Genomic DNA, 21,383 nt, shown 5'->3' on the forward strand with positions numbered 1-21,383 from the left:
GCCACAATTAGAAAGTTGTGCAGAGATACACCCTCAGGCAACCTGGTTCTGGAGCCCACATTCCTTTGCCTCCAGGGCCATAACAGGCCTGACCAAGCACGAGGAATACAGCCCAAACAAGTATCGTGACCCCATAGTACCACCTGTCTGGATGGTAGGGGTCTATCCCAGAGCTGAATATCACTGCCAAAGAGGGCACACTTGCCAAGGAGACCACTCCTTGGATCCCAGCTGGCTGCCCTGTGAGAGACTTTGGGGTGGGCAAGTGAACCGTCCCTCCCTTTCCCACCAGCATGACAGAAGGAAAGTGTCAAGACCTAGGAAAGGGTATGGCCTGGATGGTCACTGCTCTCAGCTAAGTGTATGTGTGTTGAAAGGTATGGTAGGGCAGAGATCATCTTAACTCCAAAAGTGGAGCTTCTGAAAAAAATCCAAATATTTACTTTAGAAATTAGTTTTGTGGGGAGCGCCTGGAGGGCTCAGTCGGTTAAGTGTCCAACTCTTGATTTCGGCTCAGGTCATGATCTCAGGGTCCTGGGATCCAGCCCCTTGTCGGACTCCCCACTCAGCAGGGAGTCTGCTTGTCTCCCATTCCCTCTACCCCTCCCCCCACCAAAATAAAGAAATAAATCTAAAAAAAAAAAAAAAAAGAAATTAGTTTTTGGTTAAAAGATATAAAATACCCTAATCCATTGCGATCCCTGAGAATTCCTAAAAATACGAGTTGCAGAACTTCTCTACAACAAATCTCTAACCTATTCCAGATCACAGACATCTTTCCCCCTTCTCTGAATTTTTACTGCAATTGAATCCTTACTACAGAGCCTATCTGTATAGCTTTTCTCCCCAGTTAGGCAGGAAACGTATCAAGGGGGTGGGGACCACAGACAATGCATTATATTCTCCCAACTCACAGCTTTACACTCTCCTCCCAAAGAGTTTTAAGATGTGAGCTTGCAGACTGAGGTAGAAGTGGATGAAGCCAGAAAAATCTTCCTGCGAGCAGCAGGGAGCCTCCAGCACAGTGTATGGTGTATGCACGGGCTGGAAAGAGAAGGAATCAGGAGACCTAGGCTCCACTCAGGGCCTGCCACCTTGGGTATGTCACTTGCCTGGCTCCTTTCCTTATCTGCTCTAGGAAAGTGATAATACTGGCCCTGCTTACCTCATGGATTTGTCACAAGGCTCAGATCAGATAGTATAGATGAAAGTGCTGTGTGTGATGTAACAAACCTTGCTGGTGAAAATCACTGTGCCTCTGAGCTACCTACATTTCTTCTTCTTCTTTTTTTTTAACACCAGCTAATTATTTAGAATCAATTCCTCCAAAGCACCCATGTAGGGAAGTAATGGGGGAAAAAATAAAGGAGGGAAGGAAAGAAAGAGGGAGAGGCAGGAGAATCGGAGATGTGGGCCGCCAGGAAGGCCGAAAGAGGCCATCCTGAGAGCAAGGCCCAGATGGCACTTACATAAGCAGATGGCAGCCAGGAGTCGAAGGCCAGACTCTGGGGGGAAGCAGGTGGGGAAGAGCGGCTGCAGCACATAGTTGGAGAAGGTGAGGGCGATAACAGCCTGGTTGGTGGGGTAGATCACCAGCACCGCAATCCACAGCCTCAGGAACCTGAAGAGGGAACAGGACAGAACTTGACCCAAGACAGCTGTGGAGACCCCCACCCCCGCCAACATGCATGGCAGGGATTCACAAGTCATGGAGGGAAGCCTGGGCATGTCACTGGGCAGCATTAGGAGAGGTGGGTGGGCTAAAGGGGTGAGTTTCCTTTTTGTTTTCTGGGATGCTGAGGAGCTCAGCTCCTGCTCAACCAGACAGCCGGCCCTCCGCAATGACAATAAAGTGGTCTGATGATGAGGGGCAAAGTGTCTACTAGTATGAGCACACATCTTGGCATTCCTTCTCTCTCCCCTCTCCTTTTACCATCTCTTCTCTATGCTCTGAAACCCACCATCCAGCGGTGGAAAATAAAATTGGCAACCCTGGAATTCTGACAGCCAGGACATGCTTAGGGTGTGGCCGCTTAAGCAGCTGCCAGGCGTGGCACTTAGTGGGGCTGTGAAGGGGAAGTGCCCTCCACACCCTTGGCCCCTCCGTGAGCCTCAGCTCCTCAGTAGCAGGGCCACAGACGCTGAGGAAACTCAAGATCAGGGCCTGGCCCTGCAGGAAGGTATCATCCTTGGTCATGTGAGAAGAGGGTACCCTGTTTCTTAGGTGGTCACTCTAATTTGTCAGGATTTTTTTGTGATATGCTTTCCCTGAGAGTCTATGATTAGAGTTGTTGTACAGTTCTGTTTGCTGTCACCCACAGAATCTTGCCCACTGAGATCAACAGAGAGGTCAAAACTATAACCTGGTTCTCTGCCACCCTCAGGAGAATCAAGGGGACACAGAGCTACACTAACAACCAAGACAGGGAGGCAAAAGAGGAATCCTATTCTCTAGCTCTCCTTGACACACTGGAAACCACTGGCCTTGGCTTCTGGATCACCCAGGCCTCCACAGATCCTCTTACCCAGCCAGTCCTCCAAAGATGTCCTTGACGTAGGAGTAATCACCTCCAGATTTGGGGATGGTGACCCCAAGCTCAGCATAGCACAGGGCTCCCACAGCTGTGATGAGACCAGTCACAATCCAGACAATGAGAGCGAGGCCCACAGACCCAGCGTTCTCCAGCACACCTTTCGGCGAGACGAAGATTCCAGAGCCAATGATGTTCCCTGCATGAGGCACCAAGGTTGCCGGGGGAGACAGTGGAGTCAGCACAATTGACAGGACCGGCATTCGCAGAAGTGGTCTCATCTCTGGTTTGATTCTAAAATGCCTTTGGAATGCGTAAATCACCTTCAGGCAGGTATGTCTAGTAATAATTTACATGTTTCCTTTAGTCCTCAGGATACCCCTACAGAGTCAGATATCATTTCTCCCATTTTACAGAAGAGGAAACTGAGTCTTAGTGATACCAAGTACATTGCTCAAGTCCACATGGTGGTAAGTGGTAGCTTGGGTACTGAACCTCAAGACCCTCTTACTGGGCTATACCATGGTCCACCTGAGGTAACAAAGGTCTTAAGACTAACTGGAAATGGCAGGACTGGAAAAGCAGGCTGTTCTCAGAGACAGTCTGCAGGGTAGAAAGCTTCAAAAGTGAGCCTAAGGGCAATACATTTTGGACAGATTGTGGTCATACCCCGTGACTGGGGATTTTCAAGACCTATGAGCATCGATAGTACTCCTGGAGGCTGGCTTTCACCCCAGACAGGACAGCCTCTCCCTTAGTGAGGAACATGAAATAACCCTATAAAAACACTCCTACAAAGTGGTTTGTAGAAGTGCAATATGTGCAAAGATTTAGCACTATATTCTTGCAAGGTCGTCCCCCTCCATTGGTTCATGTGACCCTCACAACAACCTTATGAAGTACAGGAAGAGGAGGAAGAACAGGTATTTATCTCTCTATTTTGCAGAGGCTAAGACACAGAGGGGTTAAGTGCCTTTTCCAAATTCCACGGCTACTGATGGGTAAAATTGGATCTAGAAGTTGATCTCCTGATGCTTAATCCGGCGCGCTTTCCACTAATCTATTTCTGCTTCCGTGTGCAAGAGGCTGGCTTTCTCCTGAGAGATGAGGCTGGCAGCAAGGACTGAATGGTTGGCTATTGGGGTGTGTCTGTTAGGCAGGGGAGGAGTAAGAGGGTGGGGGCAGCTCCTGATATGCTCCTTCCCAAGCTTTCCTCTACTTCTTATGATTCAAGGTGGTGATCAGGGTGCACTGCACAGGTGCTTTGAAAGCTCTCTCCTTAAGCCCCACCCAGCTGTTCTACTAAAAGTCTGAGGAAAGAAGCAGAGACTAAGTGGATCCAGGTAGAAATGCAGAACGGGAGTATGAAGCCAGCTTGGTTTGACAGTGTTCTGAGGACATCTCAAATTCCCACTGCCTCTCTTAAAGAGTCTGGAACCAGATCTGGGCTGAACAAGATGCAGAGTATAGGATTTTACACTCAACTTTCAAAAATGACTTTCAGATCTCAACCATAACTCAACCTCAATCCAGTCCTGAAACTTTCACTTCTAAATCAAAATTCATTTTTTAATCCCAGGCCATGCATCAGTTATTTCGGTCAAAGGGAACAAGAAGAGAATATTCACATTCTAAAAGCAATACATTTTATTCTTCTGGGATACAGAATAAGCTTTTCACACTAAAAAACTGCAGCGTGAGATGACGAATGGGAAAGGGAAGGGGTCTAGGCAGGTGGAAGAGCAGCAACCGTGAGATTGACATATAGAATCGGCAGCTGGATGCAGCTGGAAAGGAAGCATATCTGTCTCAAACTTGCCTTCCTTCTATGCAGATAGTCTATCCCAACAGAACTGGGCTGCCTACAGAGATGAAGCTAAAAGAAGAAACAATCCCTCATGTTCAACTTTGTGATCTAAACATCAGGCAAAGAGAGATAGAAAAATGAGATTCTGGGCCCCACCAGTTCTTAAAGGCTTTTCCTTTTCTTGTACATTTGTTTAAAGTCCTGTGATAGGAACAAGAGGATATCTTTCAGCCCCCCTCTCTCCTCCACCAGTCTCCATGTCTGCTTTGCATGAAGGCTGGGCTAGTGGAGACTAGGAGGCCTTCAGGTAGTGTGCCCGGTCTCAGGACACAGTTACCCTGGCAGGTGACCCTTAACCTGCCAAGCGAAATGTGCTGCTGTCCCCTGGAAGATACCAAGTGCCAGAAGCTGAGAACTGGAGACAGGGTTGCTAATAGTGCGAAAGGTGATAGTAAACTCCTTGTCTAGCTGGAATTTATCAGAAAAGTAATTTGCAGGGCATTTCAAAGGCAGCCATGAAGAGTAACACACCTAGATTATAAAACTAGTTCAAGGGGTTAGAAAAACAATCAGTACAGGAGAAAAACAAGGTTTGACTTTGGTCTGCAAGGTACTGAAAAGGGAGGTGGTGGGGGACCAGGTAGGTGTGTCTCAGAGCCAGGAATGGCTGTCACAGGGAGGAAGTAAGGGTGAATATTATTGAAGAGATCCTGTCTTCTCAGGAATGAAGTGTCAATGTTCCACTAAGGATTCTTGGAAAACAAATACTACAGTGGGGATCACAAAGCACTTATGTTCTCTAGCTTTTGTTCTGGCATTTCCAGAGTGTGTGTCCCTTTCCTCATTCCAGGTGGAGGCAGCTGCTGGAAGATGGGATGTGCAACACCAACAGCCATTTGCAGGTCTGATCACTTACTGCCTCCCCTTATTCTTGATATGTCCTTCCATAGAGCTGCTGGAGTGATGGTAAGGTTTGTAATAGGTTGACATTGGGACAAGAATCTTCATTTTATAAAAACTGGATTCTACCCTTTGCCCTACAATCTTAATTTTGACCAAACTCAAATTACAAAGATAAAAGCTAAAAAAAAAAAAAAAAAAATGAATTATGCTAGCCAAAACAGAGTGCTAGAGAACAGGAAGGAGAGGAATGTGTCTCTCTGATTCTAGGAAGCCACTACCTAGAAAACCAGAATCAGATAACATTTCTTCCACTTTAGCGGCCTCTGGAGCTTCTGCAGGGGGAGGAATGTCACACGTAGCTGAAAGAACATTCACATTACAGTTACTCAAAAGTAATGCCTACTATCTACAATCTTAGTATGATTATTTGGTTAATATTTCTCTCTCCCACTGGACTATAAGATTCATGATAGCAGGGGCTCTATTGCTTCCCTTCACCTGTAAAGTGTCACACAGTAGACACTCCATAAATGTTTACTGAATGATGTCAGACATCCATCTAGAACTTATCTCCACAGAGCAATATATGTGTTTTTTTGGAACCTTAAATCCTGTGAAGTATATCAAGTATGTTTTGCAGGCAAATGAATAAAACAACCCACTTATTTCACTGCTGAAGAGTGATCTGGCTATTATTACCATCTCCAATTTTTTTTAAAGTTTTTTTATTTGAGAGAGAGAGAAAGTATGAGCGGGGGGCGGGGGAGGTGGGGGGAGGAGCGGAGGGATAAGCAGACTCCCCAGGGAGTGGGGAGCCCAACGTGGGGCTCCATCCCAGGACCCTGAGATCGTGACTTGAGCCAAAGTCAATCGCTTAACCAACTAAGCCACCCGGGTGCCCCTACCATCTCCAATTTATAGGGGAAGAAAATAGGGCAACTATTATTTCAATTTTCCAAATGGGAAAAAATGAGGGAGGTATTATTATCCCTATCTTATGGATGAAGAAACTGAGACACAGAGAGGTAGTTATTTGCCTAAACCACAGAGTAAGTTAGTAGTAACTGGATTAGAACCTAAATCTTCGGTCGTAGCCTCAAACTTTTCCCAGGGAATAGTCAGCTTTACTAAGATGATGCTTATTATGAGAAGATGCTTATTAAGGAACTGGAACACAGATCTGATTCCTTCCTTCCACCGTACCACCTTCAATGGTGATTTACAAAGTGTTCACATTTGTTACTTTATTTGATTCTCGGAAATACTTTCTTAGGTGCACAGGGCAGGTATTAACATTCCTATTTACCTTCACTAAGACTGAGTTTTAGAGAGGTGAGGAGACTTGACCAAAGTCACATATTGCATAGGCAGCAAGGCCTGGACTAGAGGCCAAGTCCTTGGACTCCTGGTCTGGGTTTTCTCCACTACTCCACATGGCCTCTCCTCTAGAAATTGCACAACAGGACTTTTACACTTGGACTCTGTCCAAATGAGGTTTTTCTGGAGTGGCTTTGAAAAAGGAGAAGTGGAAAAGGTCTTTTCTATCTTGACTATGAACCTTTCTTGAGAGGTTGGAAGAAAGTTGATTACTGTGGGGATGTTTTTCTCCATTGTTTTACTCTTAGACTCTGTCTATAAAACCATTCAAGAATGAGATGCCCATCCATCTGGTATAGCCAGGGTTTCAATCCTCCCTGTCATCAACTCCAATTAGTAAAATAATCATCTTATCACATAGATCTTTGGTAAAAAAGGAGTCCTAGGATGCCTGGACAATGAGGCCCAGCTTGGCTTCTTCTGTCAAAGAAAAGCCAAGCAAAGCACTCCATTAAAAAAGGGGCCAAGTTGTATCCATGGGCAAGTCTTCACTAGAAAAATGTTGGAATTAAGAAAATCCACGTTTGCCATGAGTAACTACTGACTTCCCCACTTGTGGGCCAATATCCATGTGACTCATATTAAGGCCTTACTCACATCCAGGCCTGTCCACACTAGAATGTTGTAGGCATCACAGAATTCCCTAGGCATGGATTTACAGACTTCTAATGCCCAAAAGACCCTCAGATACAAAAAGTTTTGGCCTTCCTTAATAACTCATGTTAGTCTTAGAGTCTAGTCAGATCTCATCCTAGGGCTTGGAGGTTCTGTCCATTTCCATGATGTTTAGAGAAAGCCAAGGTGAACTTTCTTTCTTTTCTTTTTTTTTTTTTTTTTTAGATTTTATTTATTTATTTGAGAGAGAGAGAGAGAAAGAGAGAGAGCAAGCACATGAGCCGGGGGCGGGGGGGGGGGGTGCAGAGGGAGAGGGATAAACAGACTTCCCACTGACCAGGGAGCCTGACTCAGGACTCAATCCCAGGACCCCGGGATCATGACCTGAGCCGAAGGCAGATGCTTAACCAGCTGAGCCACCCATGTGCCCCTAAGGTGAACTTTCTTCATGCTTCTTCCTTAAAGTGTCTGAGAAGATCTCAGGATTTTCAGGACTGGGGGAAGCATGGAAGCAGGGTCTGGTATGTTGGGGGCTTTGATCCTCATGGCAAGAAGCTCACCATGCATCTTACCCTGTATACACTTTCCCATCAGGACCGTACAAATAGCTATATCAGAGTGACAGCAGGTTAAGACTCTGACACATGCCCTTTGGAGTTGCCATCCTGAGCAGAATAGAGATGTGGAAGGTGCTGCAGGACTCCATTGTTTTGGATTCCTTACTGAAAAATGAGGAGGGCACTAGGCTCAGAGTTGAGCCATTGATTCCTTGCTTTGCCACCCACAAGCCATGTGACCTGAATTTTTCTGACAGTCCCTTCCTTCACCTGCTGAATGGAATAATTGTTCCAGCCCTGACGACCTCACAGAGTTGTTGTGGGGATCAAGGGAGGTCACATACATGTGGGAGCACTTTCTTTTTTTTTTTTAAAGATTTTTTATTTATTTATTTGAGAGAGAGAGAATGAGAGAGAGCAAGCACATGAGAGGGGGGAGGGTCAGAGGGAGAAGCAGACTCCCTGCCGAGCAGGGAGCCCGATGCGGGACTCGATCCAGGGACTCCAGGATCATGACCTGAGCCGAAGGCAGTCGCTTAACCAACTGAGCCACCCAGGCGCCCGTGGGAGCACTTTCTAATCTGTGAAATGCTAGCAAATATAAGGAATTGCTAGAATTTATAGCAGTAAGAATAGAGTCCAACTCTAGAAGAATCCAACGGGCTTGCTTTGGAGGCTTGGCTCCAAAATAGCACTGCAGAGCCAGGACCATGAAGCATTCTCTGAGTCATTTGTCTGCTTGTCTAGGTATAATTTTTAGATGCCGCAGGTGGGCGGCCAGCAGGTAATTGCATCTCAAAAACTATTTACTGAGCACCCACTCTGTACATGCTTGCTTTAAAAGGTAATTGGGAAGCACTTGTTCACACATGGACTTTTAATGAAATAGATGGAGCCAACCACCACCCACCAGCCCCTGAAAGGCAGGCATCCTGGCCTGAGGGGCTACAAGTGCTGAGTCCTCACATATGCCCATTAAAGATTCACATCTGGCTTCCAGCATCTCCCTGTCTTATTGGGGAACCAGGCACCAGCAGAGACAGGTTTTGTCTATCTCAGTGGTTCTCATCCAGGGGCAATTTTGTACTATTTCCCCCAGTCCCAGGGGACAGTTGGCAATGACTGGAGACAGTCTTGATTGACTGGGGGAGGGGGTACTCCTGGCATCTAGTGGAGGCCAGGGCTGCTGCTAAACATCCTTCCATACATGTGAGAGCCCCCCACAACAACGACGTATCTGGCCCATACGGTAACAGCACTGACATTGAGAAACACTGTTCTAACCTCAAGCCTCACTGTCATCATCTGGTTAATCCCTAAAGTCCCTTTTAGATTGGAATTTGGATGATTTTTTTAAAAGATTTTATTTATTTATTGGTGTGTGAGAGAGAGAGAGCGCACAAGCAGGGGGAACAGCAGGCAGGGGGAGATGCAGGCTCCCCACCAGGCAAGGAGCCTGATGTGGGACTCGATCCCAGGACCCTGGGATCATGACCTGAACTGAAGGCAGACACTTAACTGACTGAACCACCCAGGCACCCTGAGAATAACTCAGTTTTTAAAAGATTTGTTTAGGGACACCTGGGTGGCTCAGTTGGTTAACCATCTGCCTTTGGCTCAGGTCATGATCCCAGGGTCCTGGGATCGAGTCCTGCATCGGGCTCCCTGCTCAGTGGGGAGCCTGCTTTCTCCCTCTGCTTGTAGCTCCCCCTGCTTGTGCTCTCTCTCTCTCTGACAAATAAATAAAATATTTAAATGATTTGTTTATTTTAGAGAGAGAGAGAGAGCACAAGCAAAAGGAGGGGCAGAGAGAGAAGAAGAGGGAGAGAATCTCAAGCAGACTGCGATGCGGGGCTCGATCCCACAACCCTAAGATCATGACCTGAGCTGAAATCAAGAGTTGGACGCTTAAGCAACTGAGCCACCCAGACACCCGGAGAATAACTCATTTTTAGGCTAAAAAAAATTTTATTGTGGCAAAAAACATATAACATTAAACTTACCATCTTAACCATTTTTAAGTACACAGTTCAGTAGCATTAAGTATATTCATATTGTCAAACATCTCCAATGGATGATTTGTTTTTAACTGCTATTATTCAACAAATACTTTCTAAGCACTTGCCACGTGCCAGGCTGAATACTCAAGGATGTGAAAATGACTAAGACTCAGTCTCTGCCCTCAAGGAATTGTGTGAAGTGAGGACACGTAAGTGGACATAGAGCCGACAACAACAACTGTACTATATGACAAGATATCAAGAATGGAAAGGTCACTGGTGTGGGCCGCTCACAGCTTCCTGGAAGAGAGGAAGTACAAGACGGATGCTGATGAGTAAGAAGACTCAAATCAGCAACCAGGGAGGGGAAAGCGCTGGCTGGTTGATAAATACGTCAGGCTTGGACTGGACTGGCCAGTTCTTCTCATCGGCCTGATCAGTCCAATCTAAATTTCTGAACCATTATTACTGAGTGTGTGTCAGGGAATTGGAGGTGGGAGGGAAGTGAGGGTGATGGAGGAGGAGGAGCTCAAGGAGAGAAAGAAACTAATATTTATTAAATATATACCAGGGGATACCAGCCTTATTTTAATACTCCATAAGAAACTTCCACTTACAGGTAAGTAAACTGATAATTAACTTGCTGCAAGTTACAAAGCTTATAAATAGGCAAGCAGTTTGCAAACCTAAGACTATCTCCAGAGCCCCTCCTCTTCTGCTACATTATCAATGACACACTGATACAAATCATGGAAAAATTCATTATATGCCCTCTACTCCAGCATCAGAGCCTGCTTAACAAAAGCCATCTTATCCCTAAGGCAACCTGACCTGCCTATATCAGCTGCTTACTAAGTATGCAGAATTGTACTCTAAAGAAACAGCTAAAGCATTTATGCATTTCATAGATCTACAAACAGGCACCTTTAAAATCTATTTACAGATGAGAAAAGTACATTGATAATTCTGCAGCAAGGGTACTCTCTCTGGGTAATCCATGTCACAACGTGAAGCAGTGTGAGGTTGCCTGGAACATCTTCTGGCATATTGTGAAACCCTCTCCCCAGAAGTGACGTCACTGCTCACGCTGAGGTTATTTAAAGTAGGGAGCAAACCAATGGGAATACTTGTGACTCTGACAAAGGGTGAGGGATGAGATGTAATCGATAAAGCTTTTCAGCTCAAACTTCATTCATTCTATAAATAAAAGAGCTTAATATAGGCCTGAGGGATACTTTTTGCTTCTTAGAAATAAAATTCACCAGTGCTCAGCACAGGACCTAGCATATAATGTGTTGCATAAGTGTTTGTTGAATGTTAAAATATGGACTAGTCTCAAATCCTGTGATCAGCAGCTCCTACCTCTGTCCCAAGTAGCAGCCTGCAGTTTGCCATTTCCAAATTTCCTGGGAGAAGGGACTTGGGGGGCCTCCTCTGTAGGCATGTTCTGGGAGGGGTGCAAGGCATAGTCTTTCTTGCTCTGTGCGCTCAGTCAGGAGTTAAAAATTGGAAGGGAACAGTTCCTAGTCCCCGGGCTCCTGAATGGTTGTTTTTGGTGGTTTGGAATATGTTATTGGATTAGTTGCTCATGCCTGCTTTTTTGACACCCCTGTATCACCCCAAACATTAACAACAACAAAACAAGAGCAACGGCAGAAATTCCTGAGGTATTTCTTTACAGGTAGCTGCGATGCTGGATTAACCCTCAGAGGAAAGCAGAAAACCTTGGTAGCCAGGCAACTTGAGAAACCCCAATCTGTGTGCCCCATACCTCCACGCCGCTTTAATAAGCTGGTTTAATTCAGAAAAGCTATATATATGATGCCAGCCTCTCCAAGAAGGTCATTTGATCTGGGTACAGGTTATTTTTGTTGTTGCTGTTTTTCTAAATAAGACGAGCTATTTGGTTCCGTTTCTTGGACACAATTTTTTACCTGCTGGGTTCCTACTGTCTTCCCCCAACCCCAAGAGTCTGCTAGTCACTCAATCTGCACAACTCTGCTCTTTGGGAGAACATATTATAGCCCTGCCAGTAGCAGGCTCAACCAGATTGCTCCTTGAGCTCCGTGGTTCCTGGAGGCAGGAAGCATGCAACAGGATCTCTATCCCCAGCTGCCTGGAGTTACATGCTGTGGAGCATTTTGGTTAAGCCCCGTGGCTTCAGAGTTCAATGACCTGAGGGGAATCCTGGCTGTCATTGCCCACTTATTCATTCAAACCCCTCCTGTCAATAACTGTACTAATTACATGAAATTAGAAGAGAATATTTATAAAGCACTGATCAGGTACTATTATCAGTGCATAGTAGTGCTCAGTAAATGGTAGCTACTTATTTTTAAGATTACACTGCTGGGTATAGCCTTTCTCTATTCACCAAGTGTGTTTGTTTTGACAAGCCTCCTACTTGGCTTCTGTCTCAGGGTTTTCTCTGAGAACAATGAGTTTTAAGCATGTTTTTATCTTAAATGAACCAAATCCTAATCCTTCCATGTTTTTAAAAAAAGTTGAAGTACAAAATCAAGAAGCAATTGTCACACTCCATCCCTCTGGTTAACATCCAATAGACATTTTGGGGATTAGAAAGCTAATAAACATCATACTAGAGACTAAAATGTAAAATCTTCTGAAGTGGTGGAAAACACATGGGTCTGAAAATCTTTTGGACTTGAAAAATGTCCAAGTCAGCCCAGTGCCATTGTAGTATGGTCATACAGATAGCCACACTTCTTTGTTGAAAAATACCCTTTAAAAAAAAAAAAAGTCAGGGTGCCTGGGTGGCTCAGTTGGTTAAGTGTCTGCCTTCTGCTCAGGTCATGATCCCAGGGTCCTGGGATGGAGCCCTGCAGCATTGGGCTCCCTGCTCCGCAGGGAGCCTGCTTCTCCCTCTCCCTCTGCCGCTCCCCCTGCTTGTGCTCTCTCTCTCTGTCCAATAAATAAATAAAATCTTAAAAAAAAAAAAAGGTTTCCCCCCAACCATTTTTTTTTTAAATGCTGAGTTGTTGTTTTTTTTAAATTTTATTTATTTGAGAGAGAGAGTGAGAGAGAGAGAGCACAAGAAGGGGGGAGGGTCAGAGGGAGAAGCAGACTCCCCAATGCGGGACTCGATCCCGGTACTCCGGGATCATGACCTGAGCCGAAGGCAGTCGCCCAACCAACTGAGCCACCCAGGCACCCCCCCAACCTTTTCAGTATCAGACATCTATGGTCTTTCCTGACTCCGATGTTAGGGTTATGGTCCTCTATGGCCCACTCCCCCACCGCACAATATACCCTGGCTTTATTCCTTTCTCTCTTGGTTGCCGATTAGAAATTAGGAATGGCTAAGAGCATTGGCTCTGGAATTAGGCCATCTCAGTAATCAGTTGTGTGACCATGGGCAAATTACCTACCAGATTTGTGACTCAATTCCCCATGTTTAAAAATAGAGATAAAAAAAAAATAAATATATATATATATAAATAAATAAATAATAAAAATAGAGATAATTATGATATCTACTCTCAGGGGATTGTGGTCAGGATTAAATAAGGTAATATATATAAAAAGTTCATAGCACAGGAACTGGCATTTAGTAAGAGCTCAATAAATACTATTTCTTTATTTTTTAAGGTTTTATTTTTAAGGAATCTCTATACCCATCGGGGCTTGAACCCACAACCCTGAGATCAAGAGTCACATGCTCCACCCACTGAGCCAGCCAGGCACCCCGGTAAATACAATTAAAAAAAAACAACAAAACATCTTGTTAGTGGGAAAGAGTGGTCTAATAGCTAGACCTGCATTCAGTATTGTTCTGCAGCAAGTATACCAAGTCCATTCATAAATGTACATTATGCTAAAAACAAAATGGTCTGACTTATTATGAATACTTTTTCTTTAGGCTCTGCAGCTGGCCTGGTGCCTCCAGACCTAGATTCTAGGTATGTACCTAAATATGTAACTGGTATAAAGTGACCTAAATAGCCAGGAACTCTGTGGGCACCTCTACCATGGCTGGGGAAAACTCTGGTCCATAGAGGAAAGGTGTGCATGTGGGAGAGTTAATAGGAGCATGGTCTGTGCTGACCAGATCCTGTAGTAGCTGAGCCAACCTCAGGCTGCCCCCCCAGTGTGACTGCAATTGTACCGGGAATGTTACCTTCTACTCCCAGCTGATTGCTCAGCTCCCCTGTACACTTCTTTGCTGGGAACATACCACTAAGTGCTTCATCTGTAAAAACAAATAAGGACCTCTGCCCAGAGTCTAAAGGAAAGCATCCCTTTAGGACATAAAAAATAGAAATAGTAGAGAAGAATGCTTAAAAGCTCAATTCAGGATTCAGACAAGCTCTAGGTTTGAATCTTGCCTTCAAGACTTTTTAGCAGTGTGAACTTCAAAAAGTTGCTTATTCCTCTCAGCCTCTATTTCCTTATCTGGAGGAAGGGATAATAAGTGAGAAGGGTATTGTGAGAGATAAACAGGATACTGATGTTGGGTAATTGCACAAGTTTCTGGCATATAATAAGTGCTTAATAATGACAGCTTTTGGGGCACCTGGCTGGCTTAGTCTGTGGAGCGTGCAACTCTTGATCTCAAGATTGTAGGTTTGAGCTCCACGTCGGGTGGAGAGATTGCTTAAAAAATAAAATCTTAAAAAAATAATGATAGCTCTTAACAGTAGCTTAGGTATCATTAATTGATAAATTTTGCTGCTCCATGGGGAACCTGGGTGGCTCAGTCCGTTAAGCGTCTGTCTTCGGCTCAGGTCATGATCCCAGGGTCCTGGGATCGAGCTCCGCATCGGGCTCCCTGCTTCTCCCTCTCCCTCTGCCCCTCCTCCCTGTTGTGCTCTCTCTCTCTCTCAAATAAATAAATAAAATATTTTTTTAAAAAATTTTGCTGCTCCATCATACTCTCTTTAGATTTTGCGGGGACCGCACATTCATGGTGAAATCTAAGTTCATCTGTTGCCAACAGATTTCCTTAGCCAAGTACATGAAGAGCAATAGTCTGGTTAGATTAGGGCAAAGGTGATGTTAAAAAATTAAAATGGCCTGGAGTGTCTGTCTAGCTCAGTCAGTGCAGCGTGCAACTCTTGATTTCAGGATTGTGAGTTCGAGCCCCACGCTGGGTGTAGAGCTTACTTAAAAAAAAAAAATTAAAATGGCCCAACCTAATTGTCTAGGCTGATGAAATTATTCCTTTCTTAAAGATTTTTCAAGCCAGGTTCCCAACAGTCCTTCAGATAAACACTTCTTATTACTACCATATTCAGATTTTTGTCCAAGAGCCAATTAAGTACAATAATCATTTGAGTTACTGTTCCATGTCAGGCTAAGTACCAAAGATTCAAAGATGTAGAAGATACATTTTTTTTTTTCTCAAGGAAATAACCGTTTAGTTGTTATTCTTTTACCTATGAAATCTCCCAGAATCACCTGCTCTATTCTATCTTTTCCCATATCCTTCAAGATGTTTCTTAATCTAGTGCTGGGTGAGAACTTCTCTCTCCTTATGCTTCCCACCATTCACCTTAACTTTGCCCTCATTCAGCTCCTACACAACTCAACCATATCATTATTTTTTAATGTTCTTTGTTTAATGTATATGAATTTCATCTCCTCAATCAGATCATAAATAACTCTAGGGCATGGGTTTCTATTAGTTCATTCTATATTCCTGTAACACCTGCCATTCTGTTATTCCTTATTTAGATCATCAGTGATGACTGTCAATGAAATTTTATGAGCTTGTGCAAAACGCATAGTTTAACTTATCCCTCTAAGTAAGTTGGGTATGAGATAGATGGATTTGGGGCAAATGCTACTTTCCCATACCACATCACCTGACCCACTTAGGAAATTTCCTTTCTCTTTTTGCCTTCTAATTTTCTCTCTTCCACAGTGTTGGAAGATCACTGAATTCTGCATGGAAAATGCCATTTCTATTTTTGCATTTGGTCTTGAAAAGACTTGAATCACTATCATTCACTCAGAAACCCCTCTAGAAGAGGACAGGGCAGCTGCTCAGCACATCTGAAATTCAACAGCCATGCAGGTGGGGAAGCAGAAAGGATTTTGCCCCCTATCATCCTAAAGGTGAAAATCTGTGCCTCACCCTAGCTTAAGTGGTGGTAGCACAGTGCCTCTTAACTCTACAAAGATTCTCACACTTTGGAAAAACATCCTGATTTCTCTGAAATCACCTATTTGGGATCTCTCTTCACCACAGAGTTACTATTCTTGTCACTGTATTGTCAATGGGAATACTGGGACTATTCTCACACTGAAGCGCAATCCACAAGGTTGTGGACAAATCAGTAGTAACATTCACCCATCTGAGATTGTATTTTTTCAACATTTATTAAACTGTTGAAGAAAGAGCCAAGAACAGCCTCAGTATATAGGAAAATATCCTCTACCCTTGAATACCTGCACATGAACAGGGGTGGGTGAGCAAGGCTGAGGCAGGAAGGAAGTTTGATCGTGCTTAAGCGCATGTGGGTGTGCACATCTGTGTATGAATCAGAACCTTCCCAAAGGGAGGAAAATGCTTAATCCTATCAGTCAAACTGGTAAAAGAGGTAACAGGCTTTGGGCTATTTATAGATCTTAAATTGGCATGTGCTGTACATATCGAATACTCTGCTGATCTCATTTTTTAGAGCAACTGAGATAAAGGAGAAGCAAAGAAAAGGTAATAAGAGATTCAGATCATGACTGTAATTTTAAAAATAACATTATAACTGTAGATGCCTGGAAAATTTCCCAGAGCCAGAGAATTAAATAAAACGGGATTCCATTTTGAAAACAGAGTGGAGATAACATGATCACTGAAGTCTGGGCGTAGAGGTGAAGAGGATTATCTGAATACTGTACTGATTTTATTTGATTTCAAGGGTGTTCTCCAGTGTCACTATCACTCGGGTGCCAAAATGCCTCTGTGCTGCTGCATATAACATGGGCTCATCCAGAGACACTGATTCGTGGGCAACAGGACATAATAAGCCCTCAAAAGGAACTCTGGAGAGATGACACAAATATATCTGGCCTGACCATCCCATGCCCCTTTCTCTGGGAAGAGGGTAAAGCCTCTACCAAAAACAGCAGAAGAAACGCTCACCCTCTGAAGTAAGGACAGTAATGAGCCATTGCCCATCCATCTCCAGGGCCTCTCAGGAAAGAGGAAGATATGTTGTCTAGAGATGGAACCATATTTGGGACCCTCTGCCCAGCAGACTGGGATTAGGGGGGTGGCATGGCCTGCACTGGCACTCTCAGGTACACTCGGGCCCCCCAGCTTCGAAGTCTTCCAGCTGGGACACATTTTACCCATCAGTTTCTCCTTGACTCCACATTCTAGTCATTCTAGTTACTCCTATTTCCCTTTGAGAACCTCATAAGGTCTTCCATGAATGTTAAGAGATGGGCGGACTTGCTAGGCAACCAGAGAAACTGCAAACTCTATGTTTAGGGAGAGGCACAATCCATCTCATCTCTCCTTTTCTTCCATGATTTATTTCCTCATCTGTGAAATGGGAATAACAGCACTGTCGCCACCTACTTTACAAAGAGAGAGTGCTGTGTAAGATGAAAAAGCTACAGAGGGGCAAGGCATTACCACTGCTGTCATAGCTATTTTTGTTATTACACATCCCCGAGGCCCACAGTTTCTCAGGACATAAACCAACAGACTATCTACTAAGTAGGTCTCAAAAGCCTGTCCACAGCCCGCTAAAGAGATGGCTGCATGAAACCTTGCTAGAAATTCAGGTTCCCTAGCCCCACTGTAAGCCAATGCAATCAGAGCCTTCAAGTGTGGAGCCAGGAGACCTATATTTTCAACAAGCTTCCAGGCAATGCTGACCATCAGCCACGTGTGTGAGCCCTATCTGCTCCATTCCATGAACACTGGACAGAACTGCTCAGCCTGGTTTGAAGGAAGAGATGAATGACATACACAGCTTCCTAGACCCCTCAAACTTGACCAGTGGGGGATGGGTTACAGCACAGGGGAATGACAATTCTTTTCTTGGGGAGTAGGAAGCAAAAATAGCACTTTCAAGGGGCTAAGTTTCCACAAGAGGACCACCGGAGAAGGGAAGGAGTGGTGGGTGGGAAAAGTAATTGCACTCACCTACAATGATACCACAAGCACTGACCAATCCAATCTCTTTCTTCAGGGCTACTCCGCCCCCTCCAGAACCAGACTCGGGGCCGGCCTCCGACTCGCTCCCACCTGGGTGGTTCTTTTCAGTGTTGTTTCGGTGCCTGGCTCCTTTTTCCATCTTTCTCATAGGATTTCCACCTCCGAAAGGTACTCTCTTTCTAAATACGTGTGGGTGTAAATATATTTTAAGAGACTGTCTTTCAAATTGAAATGCCCTTTTCTGAAATAAGGACCACTCCTACCCTCTTAAAAAATGACTCAGTCAGATAAAAAGAGAAAACTGAAAATATTCCTATTCCGTATAGATACTTTCTTGTCACTCGGGCTTACGAACAAGGAAAGGATTGTTAAAAGGGGGGAAAAAAGAGACATAGATATTTAAATATAAAAATAGAACTGTACCAGCTACTCCGGCTGGAATTTTCCTGAAGGGGATGTAGATCTTCAGAGACCAGGATGGTTCTGCAATGTGTACCAGGCAGTGGCTTATTTTAGACGCTTCAAAGATAGTCTGGGTTTCACTCAGCTCTGCCCCTAAGAAAACAAAGATTGTCTTTACCTTCCCTTAGCCTTTTCTTTTTGATGAAGATAAGAGTTTTCATTAACTGAAGGGAAAACAGGCAATCCTCCGGTACTTTCTTCTCTTCCAGAAAAACAACTGTGGACCAGACCGGTTTGCTCTAGATCTTGTCTCCACCTGCTGTGGGTTTGTTTTCCCCTCCCTGTCTTCTGCCTTCTGCTTTTTCCAGATGTCCTCTTATGTCTCGTTTGTTTTCCTGTCCTTGTTTTCTTTCTTCCAAGCTCCGTCCTCACGGCACAGACTGCCCCATCTCTCTAGGTTATGGGAGAGTGACTCTGGCACACACGATTGTGCTTCCCTTTTAGCATGGGGTTTTATGTGCTGAGCTAGCTCCGCCCCCCACCTCCTCGGTGTCTCCATCCTCAGTCCGTCTCCTCCCTCCTCTTCAATTTAAATATTAGCACACAGCCCCCAAAGATCACCGAGAAGATGGATTAAAATATTCTGCTTTGTAATTGTCTCTCATTTTTCATCTTTCTCCTTGTGAGAAGTGGAAGTAAAATCCTTCCATGTCAACTGTTCTGGGAGAGTTCATTAGCTGGTATAGCGTTACAGGTCATACAGCGTTTGTGAGCTTTATAAATACGGGACCGGTTGTGCAGACACTTTAATGCCATCAGAAATACACTGGTGACTGTGCTAAAATATTTGTGTCCGGATCATTTGAGGATACAGGAGAGAAGTTTGTAAGGACCTTGTCTTCAAGTTTCTGAAAGTAGGAAATGCACGGCTGGGGGGAGGGGAATGGAAAGAATTAAGAATAATGGAAAAGAGGTTCATTTAGTATAAATGTGAGCTGTGAAGGGCATAGGTGAAACAGAATCACCAGAAAGAGGTGGTAGACTTACTGTTCACAGCTCTTATTTAGTGTTAGCTAAGACAGGACAAAAATGACTCCCACCTTAGACCCAGGATAGAATGACACAAAATCTGTAGAATGGAACTTTTCACAGCTTCTAAATTATGTTTTGCATAGATAAATTATTTGAGAGACAGCCGGGCAAGGAATGGGGAGCTTTCAGCACCTTTCTGACCATAAAGCAGATTGTTGATGTTCAGAGATGGCCAACTTATTACCATATTGGTATTGTGTCTTGGCTTCCCTGAAGAATTTTACCCAGGAACTGCTGCCTTATGGTGACAGCAATGATATCTATTATATTTGTAAAGTACTTTGAGAAACAGCAAAAAGCAATATAGCAGACCACACTATAAATCTAAAATAAAATTATTTTGAATCTGTATTAAATAAATTATGCAAAAGCACTTGATTTTATTTATTTATTTTAAGATTTTATTTATTTATTTGACAGAGAGAGACACAGTGAGAGAGGGGGAGGGAGAAGCAGGCTTCCCGCTGAGCAGGAAGGCCAATGTGGGGCTCGATCCCAAGACCCTGGGACCATGACCCAAGCCAAAGGCAGATGCTTAAATGACTGAGCCACCCAGGTGCCCCACAAAAGTACTTGATTTTAAAGTGGGTCTAAAAAATAAAGGTCCCCAAGCTGACCAGTAAGTACAGAAATTTGTCCTCACTTTTTGGAAAATGTTCCAAAAGACTTCAGATTTTAAGGAAAATAAATACTTAATTGCTTAAAATAGGGATGGTTGAGCTATTGTAGCAAAGACTTTCCACATAAGATAAAGTCCAATCCACAGTATTTCCACTTTGCCCCTTAACCACTCAGCAAGTATTAAGAAGTTTCAAAGGTTGGGAGTTCAACCTCTTCTTTGAGATACAGCAAATTGAAAGCCTCAGCAAAATAAATAAATAAATAAATAAATAGGATTTTTAATAAAAAGAGCAGACAAGTAAGGAAATATATGGCACAAAACTCCACGGGAGGGAATGAGTCATGGCAATTTTGAGTTGCCTCTGGCCTTTCCAGAAGGACAAAGCATTGAGGAAAAATTTGATGGATTCATTTTTAAACAATACGATTTGAAGACTTCTGCCCAAATTTCAACATTAAGGTATAAAACAAATAATCTTTCTCCTTCTCAAATATGAGTTCTTTCAGTAATACTTATATTTCTAATTTAACTGATGTAGATTTAATATGAGATAAAACATGAATGTGCAAACTGACCATAAAATGGCAGGCTTTAGCCAGCTGAATTTATGATTAAGAAGTTAAGAAGGGGTGCCTGGGTGGCTCAGTCATTAAGCATCTGCCTTCGGCTCAGGTCATGATCCCGGGGTCCTGGGATCGAGCCCCACATTGGGCTCCCTGCTTGGCGGGAAGCCTGCTTCTCCCTCTCCCACTCCCCCTGCTTCTGTTCCCTCTCTCGCTGTGTCTCTCTCTGTCAAATGAATAAATAAAATCTTTAAAAAAAAAAAAAGTTAAGGAGGATTACGGAAATCAAACACATTCGTGGGATGTAGTGGTACTAAGCACACCACTAAAATACTTAGTACTTAGTACTTAGTACTAAGGACTCTTCCCTCTTTCAACAGGACCATTTATTCATATTTTATGGTTCTCTTCAGGTTGGAATCTTTTTGTGAAATAAACCCTAGGGGTGTCAAAATTCCATATGACTCACACTGAACACAAGAGAGTACAAAAGTCTTGATGTAATATGCTGAAAAAAATCTACAGAAATGATTAACTGAAGTTTCTTATTGAAATTTTGAACACTGAATTATTTTTTACTCATAACTCTATTCTACATTTGCCTTTATATCTTTTATTCTACTTTCTACATTTAAATAGTGCTGCTTTACAATCTACAAACTGTTTTATGCCCAATAGCTCAGGGGTTTTTTTTTCCCCTTTATTAAATACTTTGGGTAGACAAGGCAGTTACTTTGCCTATTATGAAGATTAAGAAGCTGAGCCTTGGAGAAGCGTCTTACCTGA

At 43.8% G+C, this 21,383-nt stretch overlaps 2 protein-coding genes across 4 annotated transcripts in view; one reads left to right on the top strand and one right to left on the bottom strand.

Moving 5' to 3' along the window:
* The window catches only part of SLC7A8 (solute carrier family 7 member 8), a 48,734-nt gene extending 30,668 nt beyond the window's left edge, over positions 1-18,066 (bottom strand). Inside the window, exons 1-3 of one of the 2 annotated variants that reach the window (XM_036114821.2) lie at positions 17,907-18,066; positions 2,526-2,730; positions 1,470-1,621 (exon numbers count right to left, since the gene is read on the bottom strand). In XM_036114821.2, coding sequence (XP_035970714.1) covers positions 1,470-1,621; positions 2,526-2,730; positions 17,907-18,066 — 517 coding nt within the window. The remainder of the gene's footprint in view (positions 1-1,469; positions 1,622-2,525; positions 2,731-17,906) is intronic. The other variant, XM_036114822.2, reaches the window with a different exon arrangement.
* The window catches only part of RNF212B (ring finger protein 212B), a 50,057-nt gene continuing 46,641 nt past the window's right edge, over positions 17,968-21,383 (top strand). The window contains exon 1 of one of the 2 annotated variants that reach the window (XM_036114854.2): positions 17,968-18,086. The gene's annotated coding sequence lies outside the window, so the exon portion shown is untranslated. The remainder of the gene's footprint in view (positions 18,087-21,383) is intronic. The other variant, XM_036114851.2, reaches the window with a different exon arrangement.

The sequence above is a fragment of the Halichoerus grypus genome, chromosome 8 (assembly GCF_964656455.1).
Source record: "Halichoerus grypus chromosome 8, mHalGry1.hap1.1, whole genome shotgun sequence".
NCBI classification, from domain to species: domain Eukaryota; kingdom Metazoa; phylum Chordata; class Mammalia; order Carnivora; family Phocidae; genus Halichoerus; species Halichoerus grypus.